General features: G+C 34.0%; 2 protein-coding genes across 10 annotated transcripts; both read right to left on the bottom strand.

Annotated features, from left to right (window-relative positions):
* Window positions 1–461: 461 nt before the first annotated feature.
* LOC128683028 (uncharacterized protein) lies at window positions 462–14713 on the bottom strand. 9 transcript variants are annotated; one of them, XR_008406245.1, is made up of 15 exons: window positions 12531–12834; window positions 12253–12408; window positions 12017–12154; window positions 10424–10607; window positions 9658–9915; window positions 9247–9348; window positions 8932–9044; window positions 8367–8475; window positions 7613–7801; window positions 6717–6749; window positions 5049–5155; window positions 4559–4757; window positions 3644–4039; window positions 3172–3297; window positions 1206–1342 (listed from the first exon to the last, which is right to left on the bottom strand). XR_008406245.1 is itself a non-coding variant. In XM_053768187.2 (14 exons), exons 1-14 carry the CDS (start codon window positions 14503–14505, stop codon window positions 1106–1108), a joined length of 2238 nt encoding a protein of 745 aa, XP_053624162.1. In that variant the 5' UTR covers window positions 14506–14713; the 3' UTR covers window positions 462–1105. The 9 variants fall into 9 exon arrangements, 8 of the variants coding, with proteins under 8 accessions (XP_053624162.1, XP_053624160.1, XP_053624166.1 ...); XM_053768187.2 differs by lacking the exons at window positions 3172–3297; window positions 12531–12834 and adding an exon at window positions 14489–14713 and having other exon boundaries at window positions 462–1342; XM_053768185.1 differs by lacking the exon at window positions 3172–3297 and having other exon boundaries at window positions 462–1342.
* Window positions 14714–15679: 966 nt separating this feature from the next.
* Window positions 15680–18908, bottom strand: LOC128682908 (uncharacterized). Its single transcript, XM_053767923.2, has 2 exons — window positions 18600–18908; window positions 15680–18298 (listed from the first exon to the last, which is right to left on the bottom strand). Exon 2 carries the CDS (start codon window positions 18277–18279, stop codon window positions 15865–15867), a length of 2415 nt encoding a protein of 804 aa, XP_053623898.1. The 5' UTR covers window positions 18280–18298; window positions 18600–18908; the 3' UTR covers window positions 15680–15864.
* Between the last annotated feature and the right edge of the window lie 18 nt (window positions 18909–18926).

The raw sequence follows: 18926 nt of genomic DNA, 5'->3' as shown, positions 1-18926 counted from the left end.
ATTTATAAAATGACATATTTGCACAAAAAATATATTTCACGCGTGTTATTACAAATCGATTTATAAAATATTAAATGAAAACGCAAATAAAATTACAACAGAAAGCAACGTTTAGGAAGATCTACGCGCTACAATTTTTATAATACCTTCATTACCGAATTCATAAAAAACAAAAAACAAAAAATAACTAAAACAATTTTATAACTCGACGACTCATATACAAACACAATGATTCATAAATTTACATTACATTGATATGTAACACTATTTACATTATTAATAAAAAACTATGGTTATCTCGATTTAATAAATAAAATTACAAAGATTAAATGAGTAATGCTCGAACTATACACATATTATATTACAATGAGTAAATTTAGTTATTTAGTTCACACATTACGCGGTTACGATACTGCAATGTATAAAATTATAGAAAAATATTCACCCACCGAAATTTTGTATTTGCTTTAAAAATAATAGAACTAGCACTACAATGGAGGGTTTCTCAATATATAACTGGATTGAATATCGTAACTGCATAATGCGCGTAATATGTCGCCACACCAAGTTCGACTACGAGCCCTATTCATTGCTCCGTGGCATCGACGTGGCACGTTCTCTGTTGTTTTCCATAAGTGCATCGACGTACGTATAAACTCCATACAAATCTGTGTTGATCCGTCGATGGACGTCAAAGCAACGGAGAACGACAGAGAAATGGGACCGCGCTCTACATCGCCAATGTCAGTGTTGCATAATCTAATATGAAATCGATTGTAAACATATTTCATAGTGCATATAAGATTCCCAAGAAAACTAGTATTTACGTGTTAAAAATCATGCTGCGAAGTCGCGTGGCCGTCCATTGACCTCAGAGGTGGCCGATTTAAAACAAAATCGAAGTTCAAGGATATACTGTAATTATATTTTCAACAGAAAGAAATTGTGGCCATTTCTTGTTTTCTTTTTCTTTCATTTTTCTCAATTAAAAACCTTAAAGTAATTTGTTTTAGATGGCGTAGCTTATTTCAAACAAGAGCGCGACTGGTCCTATCGGATCCTTACAACTTAGATGTGGCGGCATACAAAGAGAGCTTAGAGGCGACTAGTTAAACGTAGTCCATCCCTTGGGCACGTTGGTAGTCTCCTGGCCACTGGAACCCGCAGAGTATTCCGAAAACATGCCGAATTGGCTGAAATCCAGACCGTACTCATGCAACAACGCACTGTCCGTCGATTTTATTGGTTCTACTTTCCTATCACGACACTTGAGAGGATCAAAGTCTTCCAATGTTGTTGGCGAATCGTCCAGTTTAATGAGATCACTTACAGAGCCACACGACTGCAAAAGAAACGCAAATATTAAATACAAAGCGGCACGGTCACCCTATCTGTTGGAAATAATATATTAAACATTAGTCATTTAACACAAAAATATATCCATTTAGTTACAGGATTCAACATGTGTTCATATGGAATGTTAAAGATACTGGGAACACAAATGAATTTGCAAATTAATATTCATCGGACTAGGATAAATGAGACACAGGATTTGTATGACATAATTTTGATATTGGTTTAAAACAATTAATAAAGAAATACATATATATACCACAATGCTTCATAAAAAAGAAAATATGGAACCGTAGACAGAGAAAACTATAGACATCGTCATATAGACGTTTCGCTCTTACAAGAGAAATGGTATTAGAAATAAACGAGACTAAACGGGACAGTAATAGACAGGTATTAGAAATAAACAAGACTACGAGACCCAATCTGCGTCATTGTAAGATATTAACTGGATTGGGCCGAGAAATTATATAGAAATCTTCCATCTCATTTGGTTACACTAGCCTGTTGTCATTCGTTTTCTTTGCCTTTGTGTGAAACCAGATTCGTTTGTCTCATAAACCCGATGTTCATTATAATACTTCTTAAAGGTATAAAAAAGAAGAATTATTTATTTTATTCTTATAAAAGTACTTTAAACTTCTTCGTAACTCAAAATTAATATTAAGGTTAATCTGAGGGCGAAGTATGGAAACCCATACTTCGATTCCATAGTCGATTCGCAGTGAGACGCAGCTAACCAATCACATTGCGCCATTGTGACACAATGACAACAACAACGCAATGTGATTGGTTCGTTGCGTCTTACTGCTAATCGACTCGATAGTGAGAAGTGAAATGTAAACCCTTTAAATTTTTATCTCGTGAATTTTAATTTGTGATTCTCTAATGAGAGTTCTAATTCATATCTTAATATCACCAGAGCCGATCGATACTTACGACTTAGTAAATTCTAATAAATAAATGCTATTAGTTTTCCTGATATCGTGACTATATATCATTGACTTAGGATTGGCATAGACGTCCGTTTCTTTGACGATATTTCAAGACCAAATTCAAACAGTAGCCTCTCAAAATTTACAATATAATTGTTATAACTACCATCAATGTATATTATTTGCTCTTGATTTTATACCTATCCGGACAAATTTCATCAATAGAAAGCGTGATTCCTTAGTTTTAGTTAGGTGTATAATTTACTATACTATATAATATATAAATATACTATACAATTTGTTTTACCCGAGCGAAGCTGGGACGAGCCGTTGGTATCTAATATATTTGAGTAATTTCGCATATGACGATCTTATACTAATCACAAGTCAATGACTACACTGTACTAATTATGCTATTAGAAGTACCATGCAATTTCAATACATAACCATGCAATTTCAATACATACAACACCGTGCAGGACGATAACATAAATATATGTACATGTGCGCGTGCGTGTTACACAAACGGTGAAAAGGAAAACTATATACACGTATATAAAGAGGAACTCAGATAGAAATAATAAAAATCATAATGGCCACTTACAAAAAATATCATAAAAATAAAAGGGATGGAGTTTGTTAAATCGTTTTTTCTTTCAATAGCACTATGATGTTTAGTCCAGCCAAGTTTTGTTATTTTTTTATAAATATCCAATATAATATGTATTTAAATACCTAAATATCATACAGATTATCTATGAAGCATATATTATTTAATAAAATCACTAAAGTTGGACATAAATGTTAATATTTGTTGTAAGGTTCTGAGATTCTAATTCTCAGATATCACCCCTGTTAATTATAACTGCAAATTCATAATTACCTTCCAAAGTAAAGTAAACGCAGGTCGCCTCTCTGCGACCTGTTGCAGTCAACTTGTTATCCATTCTCAAAATAATTCCATTTATATCAGGTATCTATCTGTACTACAGTCTCATCGCTTCATTTACTGCTGACAAGCAAAACGGAACTGGTGTCATAGAAAAGAGTAGAAATGCACCTCCGCTCCTTTTAAGACAGTTCTGTGCTCATATCAATAGTAGTAAATACTCAGAAATTGCGTCAAGAGGAATAAAGGGACAAATTCGTGTATGTTAGAAGTATATTAAACCATAATCATTAACAATAAATTACATTTACATAAATAAATAATCATTCAATCACATTTCCAACGTTAATTTCGTGTTAGTGCAAAACTCCACTCTGTTTATTTATCATGGCAGGTATGCGATCATTTTCGACTTGAGTAAGATATATAGAATTGACATGAGTAGAAATGCGCATATCAGAATTACCTCTTGAGGCTTCCCCAAAGGCGTGGAGAGGACGGGTCGGCAGTGCGGCCGGGCCACGCGGCTGTCTGGCGCCACCGGTCTCATCGCGTGGCCATTACACGGCGCGCTATTTTGCGACACTTTCCTCTGATTTGACGACAGCGTCAACTTTAATTTCGCCTTATCTTTACCCTCAGTGAATCTTATAGTGCTCGTATGAAAATCTGTGTCTTGTTTCACATCATTTTTTGTTATATTACTGACGAAATTTGAGTGATTGTGCGCAACCGTAGTCCGCGGCGGCGGTACCGGCGCGTCTGATATATCGACTAACTTCCTCGTGGAAATGATTGGGTAACGGAGTGGGAGTTGAGGGCGTTCTGGTAACCGAGGTGGGACACTTGGTGACAGTGTTTTCTGCAAAATAAAATCAAATAATGTGCCACGGTGCTCCTAAGAGCGTACATGCTACGCGCATTCTCATGAACCAATCGCATGGCTAGACTAAGCGCAGTCAATTTATAGTATAGAAGCTTACAATGAAGGCGCAACATAAATTAAGTGTCCGGTCGAAATTGTCCAATTTGTTAGGGACTAATGATGAAAAATGATCTCGACGGGCAATTTGTAAAAAGAATATACATTTGGATCGTGATCACAATTTTACGAATATAAAACAAATAGAGGAACGCAAAAAGTAAACAAGCCATCCTTTGCCATGGTACTCAAATCAATGTCATTTGACAAGCGATGGAAGAACTGTCAATGTCAAAAGAAGCTGTTTACACCAAATGCTAGTACTGCACTCTGGCTTCATAACATCACAATAATCACAACAGCGAACGTTAGAGAGACAGTGTTCGTCATTCGAAAATCATGATCACTACAAGCATGACAAGCATCTATGCTACGTGTTTTGTGTATGGTGCAACTGACCGCTCTATCCGCGGCGCTGATATCGGAGTTAGAGATGTTGGGGTAACTGTCTCGTCGTTGGACGTTTTTCTTGGAGAACAGGAACTCCATTTCGTTGAGAAGGTCGAGGGGCAGGGCCTGCGGGGGCGGGGGAGGGTCGCGCGACGGCGTCGACTCGGATGAGTCCGACGACACTGGTGTCGCTGAGCCGCACGAAAACCTTAAATTATAAACAGTCGTTACTAGTTTCTTGGATTGAAATTGAGATTCTACTTAATGTCGGCTTTACACTATCGACGGACTCGGACCGATTCCATCTCAAATTGAGTACATGGATTATGATGGCCACCGTTTTCAGTTTTGTCAACTATGACTAAATTGTGTAATGGATAATTAAAATAATTTGACTAGATAATTATTCTCCTTTCGCTAACAAAAGAAAAAATATATAAAAATGTGATGGTAGCGCTAGTGTCCGCATATGTAGCCCTAATAAATAAAGCGGATTTACCTGCTATCGTCTGTGGTGTTGATGGAAGACGGACGCGACCCTGGCCTCGGCATTTTGTTCTTGAGGCCTTTCACGGCAGACTTCACATTTTTACCTCCTTGTCGGACCTTCAAAATTAAAAGTTTACATGTAAAAAAACATTTGGCAAATTTGCTGTACCCACAGAAATCTGCTTTCAGTAACGGGATGCATGTCACGTTGTGAGTTTTAAGTTTGTACACAAATAACAAACGTCTTTGAAGATTGAAATAAATGTTTGAAATCAATCATTCCGAGATATTTTATGGAATATCGACATGATATCTTAAAAATGTATTTGCGGTACCAAAATCGGATGATTATGGCCTAAGAAAACATAGATTTTTCTAGTAGCAGGAAGTTAAAGTGTTATACTTCTCACAAATGGTATGATAGGTATGATCACGTTAACTTTCTGACGCTTAGTTTACGAGTAATTAATATATACATATATAAGAGTACATTCACAAAGATGACCATTTCATATACTATATACTCAGTTATTATATATACTCAGGGATTGTGTATTTAAAATTTGCCTCAAATACATAATGCTGTTGCATGCAATAAATACCGGTGATCCGGCGAAACCCAGAGTATGTCATAAATTTTGATAAAATTACTGATATTCAAAACTTATATGAATCCTTTTAGCAATAAAATTTATTTACACTATCGTTTATTAATTGAGCATGAATTGTATTCACAAATTTAGAAACTAATTTCCCCCATTTCAAATATCCTTAAAATAAACATAGTACATATAATCTACTATAATGTGATTTATTTACAAAAGTAGAAAAGCGGGACCCTGGGGATCTAACGCTCAATGGCGCGGAAGAAACCGGGCAATTAAAAAAAATAGACTGTATATTTACAAGAGTTTTAGTACATTTTTCTTGCAATATATTTATCCACGTATGATGATTTGTAATTTACCAAACTAATTTTGATGCTAACAAAAAGTTTAAAGAAAAATAGAAGTAAGAAGTAAAGGTTAGAAAGGACGAAAAGCACATTTTTGTCATTTCGAAAACTGAACCTGTAAGTTAGATGAGAACAACGACGTTTTTATAATCCTCTATTAATTCTTTTTGTATATATTTTGTTTCATGTCCATTAAAATGCATTTATCCCGAGCCAAAATTCCAAATACAATTGATTTCAATGTTAATTATAGATTTAAGTAAAACTTATTATGCTCCAATTAAATTACAAAATTAGTTAATAATTTTGGGATAAAGTACTCTCCAGGTTCTATTCTATCTGTGCACAACATTGAATAGACATCAGTACAGTAGATTTTATGTGATTGGGTAAAAATCCCCACAAATCTTCAAATCAAAACTTTGGCATATAGAATGCTAGGTCTACATAGTTTCTAATTTATCAAAACATGTTGTCAATCAGGTAGTCAAATTACGAACTAGTCCAATCGCGATGAAGTCCAATGGAGATTTGGTCTTACTACGATTTCGTTGTACTGATGAACTAGTTCTAGATATACATTTTTATTCTAGAATTTTAAAATTGTCATTAAATAGCCCAATGAACTGACAAAAATGTGTATTTTTCGTATAAAAAATATTGTCAATAAAGTTGTGAATATCAGCACGGAAAGACTTTCGAACAAGACATCTAGGGACTCACCGTTTTCACAGCCGATTGTACTGCTGGGTTAGCCTGCAAATATTCATAGTTTAAAGCAAAAACATCCGGGTACTTACGGCATGCTTGCATTTTTTTTTGTTAGAGCATATATTTGTGAGGAATGTCATTCAGATAAAAATAAATATGGTTTGAAAATAATATTATGTTTTCAATTTATGCTGTAAAACTTCATCCAAGAAACATTTTGTGAACATAACTGCAGACATGACAAACCTCGTAATATTATGTTAGTGTGTTAAAAAAATTAAAACAACGTAAACACTGAGAAAAATGTCAGTCTTTATTTTTCTCTCTGAAGAGAAAGGACAGAAAGGGCAGATCTATTTAACAGAAAGGGCAGGTATCAACCTAGGTAGGGCAGGTATGCTCAACCTAGGTAGGGCAGGTATGCATTACAGTTGCATATAAGCGGATTTCAGTAAAAAGATATTACCAAAATAAACCATAAATGCCGAAATAAGCGCGATATCAACACTTCCAGCTGCCACTCTACCAACCTACCGAATAAAACTTCAATAAACATGTAATTGGGCATATCACGCCATAAAAAATTAAGATATTTCAATGAAAAAAACATGACAATTTACTTTCCATTACCACAAAACTACATTTTTTGACTTGTATCAGTATTCAATGAACATTACAGAAATACTTTTTTTTTATTACATTTTTTAACAAAATATATCTAAGTGCTAGCTTGTTTTAGACAATAAAATCGCGAACGCGAAGACTCAAGAATATTCCCGATGTAATTGACGTAATTGATGTAATTGATGGGATTCAGACAGTAAATATTTAGATTGCACGCAAAAATACATCGAATACCCTCACGAAGAGAATACCATTTCTATGATATTGTCAGTGCTGTACTTTACCTTATCTTTGACATTCTTGAAGAAAGCCCCGCCCTCCTTCTTGACGTTTTTAGCCCAGTCTTTGTACTGTTGTTTGAGCCGCTGTCCGCTCCCCGTGTTCAGTTTGTCCGCGTAGAAGTTACACTCGATTTCAAACTCATCGTTGAACCCTCGCCCGGAGTTAAGTAACGCCAACCTTTCCTCTATAAACTGTAAAAAAGATCGCGACGTATAACGAAATAAATCTCCTCCTTTTTTTGAAGTCGGTTAAAAATATTACATTCTGTTGCGACTAGCCACATTAAGTTTAATATTTAAATATTCTACTGGCAACATTGTATGTATCGCTTCTTCTTCCTGTGTGTGCCCAAATAAAAGCATCGTCCGTATCAAGCCTGCAATTTCAATTCTCCTTAGCGACGAACCTAAGCCAGAACTACAAAACACAGTCCACTAACAAATCAAACATTGGTCCTTACCCGGATTTGAATCAGCGACCTATGATCGGTCTATCTACGCCATTCGATTCGATGGAACATGATTTTTTAACACACTCTTATTGGCAGTGAGTAAAATAATTCAATAATACATTAATTATTTCGATTTCCATACGAATTATTATAATAGTTTTCTTTAGATTTATTAGTACGGTTGACATATTTCTTCTGTTTGTGCGGTCATCGGCACATTTGTCTAGTTATTTAATATGAATATGAGAAGTTAATTCATTCAATTCTGACGGATAAATGTTTATAAACGTAACAAATATACCAACCTGTTGAAATATTTGTGACTCCTGTATTTTTTTGAGGAATTCTTGCATATTTTTCCTTGTTCTCACGAAGGCTTCAGGATTGAACGTAATCAATTGACCATTTTCGATTCTGGATGAGAAATAGTAAGTTAATAACATGATTAATGGCGCATACCTACATACAATGCCCTCTCTAAAAAAATAGCTATGAATTAAGTAGCCATCCGCTTGTTCTTTTGTCCTAGTGAGTTAGTACCGCATAACACAAATTCGGAACTTATTTTGGGGCTAACTCAATCTGTGTGATTTGACAACAAATATTTAATATTATTTATACACAGTCAAAATTATGAAAATATGAAAATTTATACTTTAAATTGTTTAAAGCAAGTCCGGGCGTCTAACAATAGATCAGTAATACTAAAATTCGACCATTTTGATTGTCAAGGTAAATTTTGCGCTCTTGGAATTGGGAATTTTATGGAGACGACGGAACATAAAATAAAAAATATTTATATATAGAGTCATACTGTGCAAGCATAGGATATATGTACTGTATTCTACTTTATAAGTTAAACGTGCTTACTTTATTGCATCTCGATATCCACCAATTAAACAGACTAGGGCTCGAAGGAAGGCACGAGACACTGCATCCCCAAGAGCATTCTTATCACTCAAAGCTTTCTTCAAACTATTCACCTGAAAAAAGACAATTTAAATTACTTATTCGCACGTTTTTCTTCGTATTTTACGACAATATAGCATACAAATTTCCACGTGCGAGGCGCGTTTATTTATAGTAAAGTATATTTTATAACAGGGGAAATAACAAAATGTACACTTCCAACACTCTAATCTCACATGCTTTATATAAATGAACCAAGCTAGGTACTTTACTTACCAATTCTGGCGGAAGAGCCTCCAAGTCATTATGGGGTGTTCTTAGTTCGTTTATATCTACATCTACTATAACGACGTCTCCTATTTCAGACATTCTTACAGTCTGAAAAAAAATCAATAGTATTTATAGATAGGTATTTAAATACAAAAGCGACTGCGAAAGTTACTAACAGTCCGTCTATAAAGAGTACAAAATAAATCAAGACGCTGTCTTCTTGGCTGGCAACACAATCATGACTATCCTATTTGGTATTGCCATGTCAAAAAATTTAGTTCTTAAAAAATCCATCCGTTTTGCAATCACGGATGGCCCTTGCTCATATCATAAATGTGTTGTTATTTACAGATTAAGAATAATTCAGGCAGGAGTAAAATATCACAATGGCAAGTAAATAAACAAATACATAATTACCTCCATAACGCTTTTAGGAACTCCAATAAGAAAGGGCATAGGGGCGAGAAGGTAGTCGGCCAAATGTTGCGGGAGGATGGGTATGAATATGTGTTGCCAGGTCATGGGGAAGAGGGTGGCGTTAGCCGCCTGCACACACGCGGAGAGGCGCGAAGGCTTAGACGCAACTACTGCGATCCGTCTTTCGTTTAGTAGTGCGGCCCATAGACCTATCATGCTTTTTGGGTCCAGTGCGCTGAAGTATTCCGTTAAGTTATACTGAAACATTAAAATGATAATTGTAGTAAATGCGAAAGTTTCGAAAGAAAGAGATTTAAGGCATGTCATCAATATGACAATAGTTGAATTAATCTATATCAATAAGTTTGTATTCGGTCCGCCGAGTTATAATTTATTATTATTACCAAAGATAGTGGATTTCGCAAACACAATATTTTTGTTTTGGCTGGATTTTTGTTCGACTTCAGTACCCATTTTCACATGTAAGTTAAACATGAAATAAAATTCTTTTCGAGCAGATGTCGTGTAAAAATAATTAGGGGCGTTGGCGCAGCTAAAAGGGCCTACTTAACTAGGCTCTGTTTAACGTTTAATGGTTTTATCCTATTATACTACTTACAGAATATTTTTCACTTCATTTTGTATTAAATGTTCCGTAAGTAATTCAATTTAACATAAAATTTTAGGGTAAACCACGAATCATTGGAAAATCGTTTGGCAGGCTTTATTATTTCCTTAATTTTAGTTAAACGAACATGATACTCACGTTATCTGGAATGCTTGGTAGTTTCGCGTCTGGACTCTGGCATGTGAACACGCTGTGGCCCGCGTTGTACGTCACTTTCAGGGTGTGTCCCGGCATGGGGGGCCGAGACCGACATGATTCTAGAAAGTACGACAGCTCGCCCTTCTCCGGGCTGTTCAGGAGGTTTGCTATACAATTTAATAATCTGTAAAAGAACAATCGATTTCCTACTTCGATAAATAAACCCTAAGAAAAATATATTGTAATTATCATCTAGAATTCATTAAATATTGCATTCGAAAAATTAACATTATTATTTATGTATATTTTGAAATATTAGTGAAAACGGTCTTTGGGAAGCCTTATGACCTGTCTATAATGGAATGGATTTATATATTTTTTTTGTCATTGCAATACCAAAACAAATATAATGGTCCAGATAGGTTGATAGTGCCAGCCAAGAGGACAAGCACTTTCATTTCTTTTCTACTCTTTAAGCAGCTGTAGTTGTTTCGAACTTCGAACGCATACAATACTATAAATTGCGCACAGCATAATTATCTAAGCATAACATAATTAATATCCGGTAGTTAAACCCTTGATAAGCATACAAATTATTATTAGACCTTGTCTTACAAACATTTATTAATCAAGAGCTTTTAAATTTACATTTTCAATATACATGTAATCAACGGTACATCACTACTTTTTACATATTTATACAATAACGGGTGGTATAAATAAGTCCATTAATTTGTAAAGTATCAATGTGATATTTAGTTTATTCAATAAAGATTACACCAGAGGATAGTAAATAAAAATACAAATAAATAAACTCACATATTTAGAAATTTCGCAGAATTCAAATTTGCTAAAATATTCAAAGAATCTCGTAGATAACTTTCGCTCATACAAGATTGGGTAGTAACAAACTTATTTTAATTAAACAATTAATAGCAGTAAAAATTAATATTTATTCATCCTGAAAAGTTTACTTTTCGAAAAAGTAAATTCATTTTTCTTTAAAATAAATTGTGGTTATTGTGGCGCCTTTATCCAATAGAAAACCACAATACTTTCTAAAAAATCAATTATGTAGTGTAGCATTATCTCTCATGGTATTTTTTTAGTTTTCACTATTCAATATTGACAATATTAATTAATTTAAATTGATAATTAAAATTGATAAAAATGTGATGGTGGCGCTAGTGTGTTAAATAATATTGTTTGTTAACGAATATATAGATTATAGGTAATATTATTGACCAAACAAAATATATGACAAACGAGCGGGCCAAATCCCTCCAGCAACACCCATATTGCACATACGCATATTGGATCAAGAGTCACGAAGTTAAACAAAATAGAAGGAAGCTTAAGACCTGGCCCACGATGCCTACACCGGTTTGACCATTTAAGTGAGCATGCACATGCACATACTCAAAGCCCGTGACTTCATTATACATATAAGTAATATTATATGATATCCAAATGATAACGTAATAAAACTATATAAATGTAGTACAAAATCTTTGATGAGGAAATCGCAAAGCAGCACTAAGATATCTGTGAAAATACTCTTCATTTACCTAAGTATATTAGGAGAATACTTACTTGTAAAATATATCGTGCCATGGTAAATGTGATAATAAAACTAATGCTGATTTAGCCTTTGGATCGTAGCGACAAAAACAAAATGTGTATTTGGAATCTTCTGTTGTCAACACGAATGAATAAAGCTGCACAAACGGTCTGAAAATTAATAAAATCGTAAAACAAAAGTTTTATTTAGTGGTCGGCAACCTGACATGGAGGAATGTCATCTACTATTTATTAAAAATAATACTTACTCCTCAAATTGACAGGGGAAAGTAAATTTGGGTATATTTTTCAGCTCTTCTTCATTTTTATATGACTCGGGATATTTCCTGATAATGTATGGATCCCTGACGACATCACCCGGCGACACTTCACAAAATAATTCAAACAGAAAACGAACAGTGTCTCTGAAAAAGAAAATGGAATATTATTTAATTACCCAAGTAAAACATATACTAGATAGCACAACCTCCTGACAAATGTTGTACATAAGCAATATTCACTAGCTGTTTGAAATAACAAAATTTACCCCCCACAGTTTGTAAATGGGCTAAAACTATTCTTGACTATTCTTCCTGCCTTGAGCGACTGGTTTGTGGAGGCAATCGAGTGGTCCATGCCAAAGCCAACAATGGACTTCTATCAAACAGTACAAATTAATATCCACCCTAACTTATATACAAATGCAACAGTATACACTACAGAAGATGTGGGCTACGAGTAAAATTATACAAACAACAATCGCCATAAGAAACCAATTAAGTAAACAACAATATTGGTCCCTGCCACACCGAGACGAAACAGCCATATTTTTTTGTTCACAAATAATTAAATAAAACCTGGATAGGACCAAGAATAAGGGTCGAGACACCTATTGACAAGCTATGCCTGCAAATAACTGTACAAATGATTTATGGACTAGCCACTATTTATCAAGTATCACACACAATCACTGTATCTATCAGTAAGCAGGAAATGCAATTTATCCTCTGCAATTGAAACCCAGTCCCATTTATTTATAGCAACAAGGGAGGCAAATTGAACAGGAGAACTGCAATTGATGATAGGTGTAATTTTCATTTACTAGTATCACACTGCGGACTCTTGCCTATAATATGCATTGCATATAAGTATGTACAATCATACATATGGGTGTGGCAGTGTTTTTCGCTTTTCCATTATTTCTCTGCATTGCAATCTACCTATGTCTTTATTTTTGTGCATATTGTGCATTACAATTTTATCGTCAAATAAAAGAAAATAATAGGGTAGTTGTTATGGTCAGAGAATAGTTTAAAATATGTACAATTATGAGATTTCATAGACTGTAAAAATAAAGGTAGATCATAATACAAAGGTTAAAAGTTGGTTGAAAAGTCAATTTTCAAAGAGTATGAAATTATAAAACCAAACACAAAGAAGTCATCACTATAAACATAATATTTAATGTAGCTGTCGAACAAACATAGCTTTCTTTATGAACAATTTAGCAAGAAATGTGAGATTTTATTTTTGTCTTACATATGTAAGTACTGTCATTATCACAGTATTATTTTCACGGGTGTTTCTATTAATATACGGGCCTTAGTCATCAAAACAAAAAATTGACAACGTTTTATAGATACAATTTCTTAATCTTTTCATACTTTCCAAGTAAAATGTTCTAATTCAATACTATTACTGAATGAATTGCCTAATGTGTTGCACCTACTCATTGCCTGTGATGTAAAAATGTGCCAAGGCAAAAATGGAAAAAAATTGGTAAGCTAGACAGACTGCACACTGGTTGGCTATTTAGCTGCTATATGACATATAATGTGTATACATCTACTTGCCACTCATAGGCAGAGGAGATCATAAAGATCAATATAAAGTCATATCAGACTAGGTGACTAGAATAAAAACAATCATTACAAAACTATATTGTGCCTTCCTTTTCACTTCACTCAGATTGATTCACACCTAATTAAAAATAAATAAATTCTTAGTAAAACATTGTTTCCAAGAGAATGAAATGACATTCAATTATTCATGTCTGTCATAACATAGTTGCTCCATCATATCAGAACATCATCAAAGGAGTTGTGTAGAAAGTGTTGAACGGAAAATTAATGAGATAAACAATGAAATTAGGAAATTTTTATCCTACCTCGGCTATTGTAATCAATGATCATAGAAACTATATGCACCAAGATAATTAATTGCAGTGGAAGTCATCAATTAGAATAAATCTAACACTGAGGTAGTTAATTAAAACATCAATAATATATTTTCTAAACAAAAGTTTGTCTAATGATTCGTTATCGTGCTGATAAACCAAAGGAAATAGGTAAATAAAGGCAAAAAAACAAAATGGAGTTTTTTCTACTTTGTACACCATATGGACTAAACCTTACTTATGAGAATGATGGGGATTCAATACTTCTAGTTATCAGGACCCTGAAAAATAGTACTGTACAGTGTAAAACAGTGTTCATATATAATTACCTCACTCTGGAACCCATGTCTCGACGTGGACTTGACGAAAATTTGATTACATTTTACTCGGCGGCTTATTACGACGAACTATAAGAAAAATCTATCCATCATGAAACATCACAAGCCATAGAACTTTACTTTCGAATTGCCAGAGACATTTTTATGATTTAAATAAATTTCCAACCAAAACCACGATTACGAAAGACGATTAATCATTCACTCACTCTACAAAAAACATTAGACAGGAACTACAGACAGAAAGGAAATTTGATAAATATTAGCCAATCAAAACAGTTCGTATTTGTGTATTATCAAATGATTGTCATGTGTAGCCCCGCTATGATTGGTTTATTCTAATGTCATTAAAATGTCAGTTTAAAAAACAACCAATCCTCTGTATGACATCCTACTATTTTGCTAAGTATTTTATTCATGATTTAAGTTTTTTTTTAATTTCTTCTTTTTTATTTAGTTTTTAACAGAGTAGTTGTTTACCCACCTCTCTACGGCCGTCGCCGCCGAAGTGGTAGAGAGGTGGGTTGTGAAAACACCTGCAATGAAAAATCTTATACTTTTTGATCTAAAGCATGGAATTAGTAGGTACTCCGTACAACAAAGTACTTACTAAATCCATGATTTAAAGTACAAAGTGCTATCCCTTTCATTGGTATCCCAAACTCTCCATCTTGCGCGCTTCAGTATAGTAAGTATAATTACTTACAAATGAGGTCAGCCCACCGATGAAAGAGGTAGCATTAAGTATAATACCTGCTTTGCATCAAAAAGTTCTTTGGAGTGCCTGACGTGAGTATTTTATGTTAACTATTAATACTAAACCTGGACTAGCAGGGCTACTGAAAGTAGGGTAAACCGACAGTCATTGGACAAATAACGATCATTATTTACAAGTCTTGAAATATTTGTAATAACATTATATATTTCTTTATGAATTTTAGGTGATATTAAAATTAGAAGACATGCACTAACGTGTAAATATACAAAAATACATATATATTAAGGCTGATTTCATTTTATAAGAGATTTAAAAAAAAGTAGCTGATACCATAGTCATTGGACATTTTTTTAAATTATTGGACAAGGACTATATAGTTATTGGACAGATTATAAAAATCTTTTTTATCTTCAAAATGTCTTGTATTCGTCTAACGGGAAGTCTATAAAAAAACACAGTGTTCTAAAACATGTTTTATTCAGTAACATAAACTATGTGTTACAAAAATAATACCTTTGTTAGTTATCATCTATACCTAATTCTAATTAGTCTCAATAATTGGAGATCTTCAAATAATGCAAGGTACTTTCTTACTTAATATCAAATCAAAGAAAAATAATAAAATATCCTAAAGTTAACAAATTATATGCTTCTAAAATTTATTATTATTTTGGTCTTGATATATTTTAAATATCGACAAAGCTTCTTCATCTTCAGATGAACTATTATTTTCCTCTAAATCTACGTTCTCTTCTATGCGAATAGTGTCATCATCTTCATCTTCTTCTTTATAACAATTATGACAAATAAAAAGGTCAATCAGAATGTCTTCCGGTACATGCTGCTTATGCTTATCAGGAATACACTTCACATGAAAAATACAGGAACACATGTTAACACAGCTTAAGCGGTTAGTGATTTTAGTCACTTTTAAACATATTTTACACGCATTTGTATTTGAAGTTTTGGGTTTTACCTGGTTGTTTAAGTTTTCCTTTTTCTTCATCTCTTTTTTTTGTTTTTTCTCCTGTCTTTCACATTTTCTTTGGTCTTTTATCTTCAAAAGTGACTCTTTTTTTTCTTTTTGTTCTTTAAACATGGCTCTATATTTTTCTGATGTAATAGCGAATGGGAATCGAACAGTATTTCTTTTACCTTTTCTTTCTGGGGTCTTAGGCATAGTCAAAAACGGTGCAAAATTGCTATTTGAAATTATTTTAAATGCTGGGCTTTTATCTTTTGGGCATGATGCATTTCTAACTATTATGGCTTCTGAAAGAGGGAGGGTTATAGAACTGTGTTTTGATGGTGTCACATATACAGGCATCTTTGAATGGTCTTCTATTACTGTTTCTGTAGCTCCCTCTGTATCGTTATTATCAAAAACTACTGGATAACTATCCAAAGTACCTATATTTGAGGTATTGTTGCAGGGTGTATTTGTTTCAATAGACTTACTATCGAAGCCTGTCTCTATTTGTGGTGGTAAGATATTTTCACTATAAGTGTGAGAAAAATCTATAGAATAGGATTCCACTTGAGGGATAATTGGAACTTTGGATTGTGATTCTTCGTGGGAATTGTCATTGCTCACTATTGATCCGTTTTCAGTCGATCGGATTGCGCCGGTATTTGGTTCAATATAAGACGACGTGCTTAGGACATTCGGGTTATTTTCAACATTGCATTGTGGATTTATAAATGCTTCATAAATACGACATAGTAACTGAAAATTTTCACCGGTAATGTCACAATTAAAAGTTGAATTAGCCAATTCTGCCAGTTTTGTCGGTCCTACTATCTGACTAAATTGTAAAAAAGTAAGATTATTTTGCTGGATTTCACAATTATTGATTTCAACCTGTTTGTTTTTATCACTTCCTAAACACTTAGTATAATCGATTGCATCGGGATTAAATGGCATCAAACCACAAGCTCTAAATCCGTTTATTAACGTTTCAGCTTTTATCGATTTGTTCAAAGCATCTTCAAGAATACCAGCAAAATTTATCTTTGTTATTGTCTCTCCCGGATTATTTATTAACCATGTTCTTGCCGCGTCTTTCCATGCAGCCTTGACGGGTCTAAACACAGAAACATCTGCGGGTTGTAATATTCGTGTGGCGTTAGGATATAAAGCTATTAACTTAATTCCCAGCTCCTTACACAATTTACTAACTTCATATGTGAGATGGGTTTTATGTCCATCTAGAAAATAAATAACAGGTAGTTTTATGCCTCGTCTTTGTAAATATGGATAAAAAACATTGGCAATATATTCAAAAAACAATTCCGACGTCATCCATCCATTATCGCTTCGTCCAACGCCCCAACCAGTAGGTATCCCTTCTGCTACTTTTTGGGGAATTCTTTGGTATTTATATACTACCATAGGTGGGCAAGTTTCCCCGGAGGCTGAGAACGTAAACATGACTGTTATACATTCCTTAGAATTATTCGAGTCAATGTTGTAAACATTTTTCGTCCCTTTAATAGCCAAGACTTTACCAGTTTTTGGACAAAGCTGAAAACCGCTTTCGTCACCATTGAAAATCCGAGAAGCTTCATTTAGAATGTCAAAAAGGCCTACTTCTGTTAAATATTGGCGTATTTCTTCAAACCACTTTCGGATGTCTTTCTCAGAAACACAGGCACTTGACTGAGTGACACCTTCACTGGTGCGGGGAACAATATCAGGGTGTCTTTTTAAAAATGCTTTTACCCATCCATCCCCTGGATAGTTGTCCTTAAATGGATTTGGTCGGGGGTTTTCTATAAGGAATTTGTGTACGCTTCGTTGAAGGTCTTCTATTTTCAATGGAAACCCTTTCCGCATCAACCGTTTAATCCACAATTCTAAAATAGACTCCTCGTTTTCCGTTAAAACAGGTCGTGGGCCAAAAGATGTTTTGTGATCCGGATTTTTTAATTTATAGTGAAGAGTAGACTTTGGCACACCGTATTTTCTGGCTATTTCACGTATCTTTGGTTTATTAGATTCTTCTAACTCCTGGAGTGCTAAATTCAAATTATTTGTATCGTAGTTTTTCTTTTTACCTTTAGGCATCTTAGTTTTCAAGATTTATCTGCAACAACAATTATTGGACATATATTATGACAGTCATGGGACAGCCGTCCAATAACTGACAGAAACCTCCGACAAAGCTAAAAATGCAGACACGACCTTATCAACCTTAAAGCCAACATATAGAAGTATCAAAATTGTTTAAACTTTTTATTACAAATAATCATAGTTATTGGACAGTGTCCAATATTAGATTATTGTATAAAAAAATATATAGTCATTGGACAGTGCAAAATAACCTCAAATAAGCACACCTTTTTATTTAAAATGATGGAAATAAACAGTTTAAGTAATAATCTTACCGCTTTACAAATAGCTAGAAACAGGAATTCTTCGGGCACGGTAATATATCTATCAAAACAAACTTTAAACCTTATATTTTTCTTAATTTTTACGCACAATTACCACCTGCCACGATGTCCGACCGGAAATGATTTTTTTGTCTTTTTACTGCTGCCATCTGTGATAGTCGCTAAGAACTATCACAATAACAAAGGTCATGAGTCCATAATGCAATTGACAGATGGCGTGTTTAATCAAACATAATCTTAATATTAATGTGTAAAATGTAAATGTCCAATAACTGTACGTTGTCCAACGATTGTCGGTTTACCCTACTATAGGGCAGG

Source organism: Plodia interpunctella, chromosome Z (assembly GCF_027563975.2).
Source record: "Plodia interpunctella isolate USDA-ARS_2022_Savannah chromosome Z, ilPloInte3.2, whole genome shotgun sequence".
NCBI lineage: Eukaryota > Metazoa > Arthropoda > Insecta > Lepidoptera > Pyralidae > Plodia > Plodia interpunctella.
Note: the sequence above shows the minus strand (reverse complement) of the source record. Positions and strands in the feature narration are given on the sequence as shown.

What these genes read in the sequence shown, in the direction of transcription:
- LOC128683028 (XM_053768185.1), bottom strand. Translation starts at nt 12,619, where the DNA reads ATGGACCACTCGATTGCCTCCACAAACCAGTCGCTCAAGGCAGGAAGA. An exon ending in CCATTTACAAACTGTGGGGG is followed by an intron (nt 12,409 to 12,530) that starts GTAAATTTTGTT and finishes TTTCTTTTTCAG; the next exon opens with AGACACTGTTCGTTTTCTGT. An exon ending in TACCAAGCATTCCAGATAAC is followed by an intron (nt 9,916 to 10,423) that starts GTGAGTATCATG and finishes TTAATGTTTCAG; the next exon opens with TATAACTTAACGGAATACTT.
- LOC128682908 (XM_053767923.2), bottom strand. Translation starts at nt 18,279, where the DNA reads ATGCCTAAAGGTAAAAAGAAAAACTACGATACAAATAATTTGAATTTA.